This window comes from Penaeus monodon, chromosome 33 (genome assembly GCF_015228065.2).
Source record: "Penaeus monodon isolate SGIC_2016 chromosome 33, NSTDA_Pmon_1, whole genome shotgun sequence".
Taxonomy (NCBI): domain Eukaryota; kingdom Metazoa; phylum Arthropoda; class Malacostraca; order Decapoda; family Penaeidae; genus Penaeus; species Penaeus monodon.
Genome location: NC_051418.1, coordinates 15,117,977 through 15,118,266, shown reverse-complemented (window position 1 = coordinate 15,118,266; position 290 = coordinate 15,117,977). Strand labels below are relative to the sequence as shown.

General features: G+C 34.8%; 1 protein-coding gene across 1 annotated transcript in view; it reads left to right on the top strand.

Annotated features, from left to right (window-relative positions):
* The window catches only part of LOC119594073 (RUS family member 1-like), a 23,828-nt gene that overhangs the window by 22,889 nt on the left and 649 nt on the right, over positions 1-290 (top strand). The window contains 1 exon segment of the mRNA XM_037943116.1: positions 138-261. Within this exon segment, the coding sequence (XP_037799044.1) occupies positions 138-261 (124 nt within the window).

The following is a 290-nucleotide window of genomic DNA, read 5'->3' as shown; positions in this document are numbered from 1 at the left end:
ATGAAAACCCTGTATGTGTAAAATACAATTACAGTATAAGTGTTTGGTGTGTGTCTAGTATCGTTGCTACTTTCTTCTTTACATTTTTTCACAGTTCTTGTTTCAGTTTAAGATAGGTCCCTAGGCTCTGCGTAGTGATGTGGGAACCTAACACAAAGACAGATATTTGTTATCTACAAACAAGAATTGACAACTAAGCAAGAATTGGAGGCCTTTTTTGTGGTTTACCTTTGCATATTGAACTTTGTTCATATTAAGGAGGTAACTTTATCAGTCATTCCATAAACGGT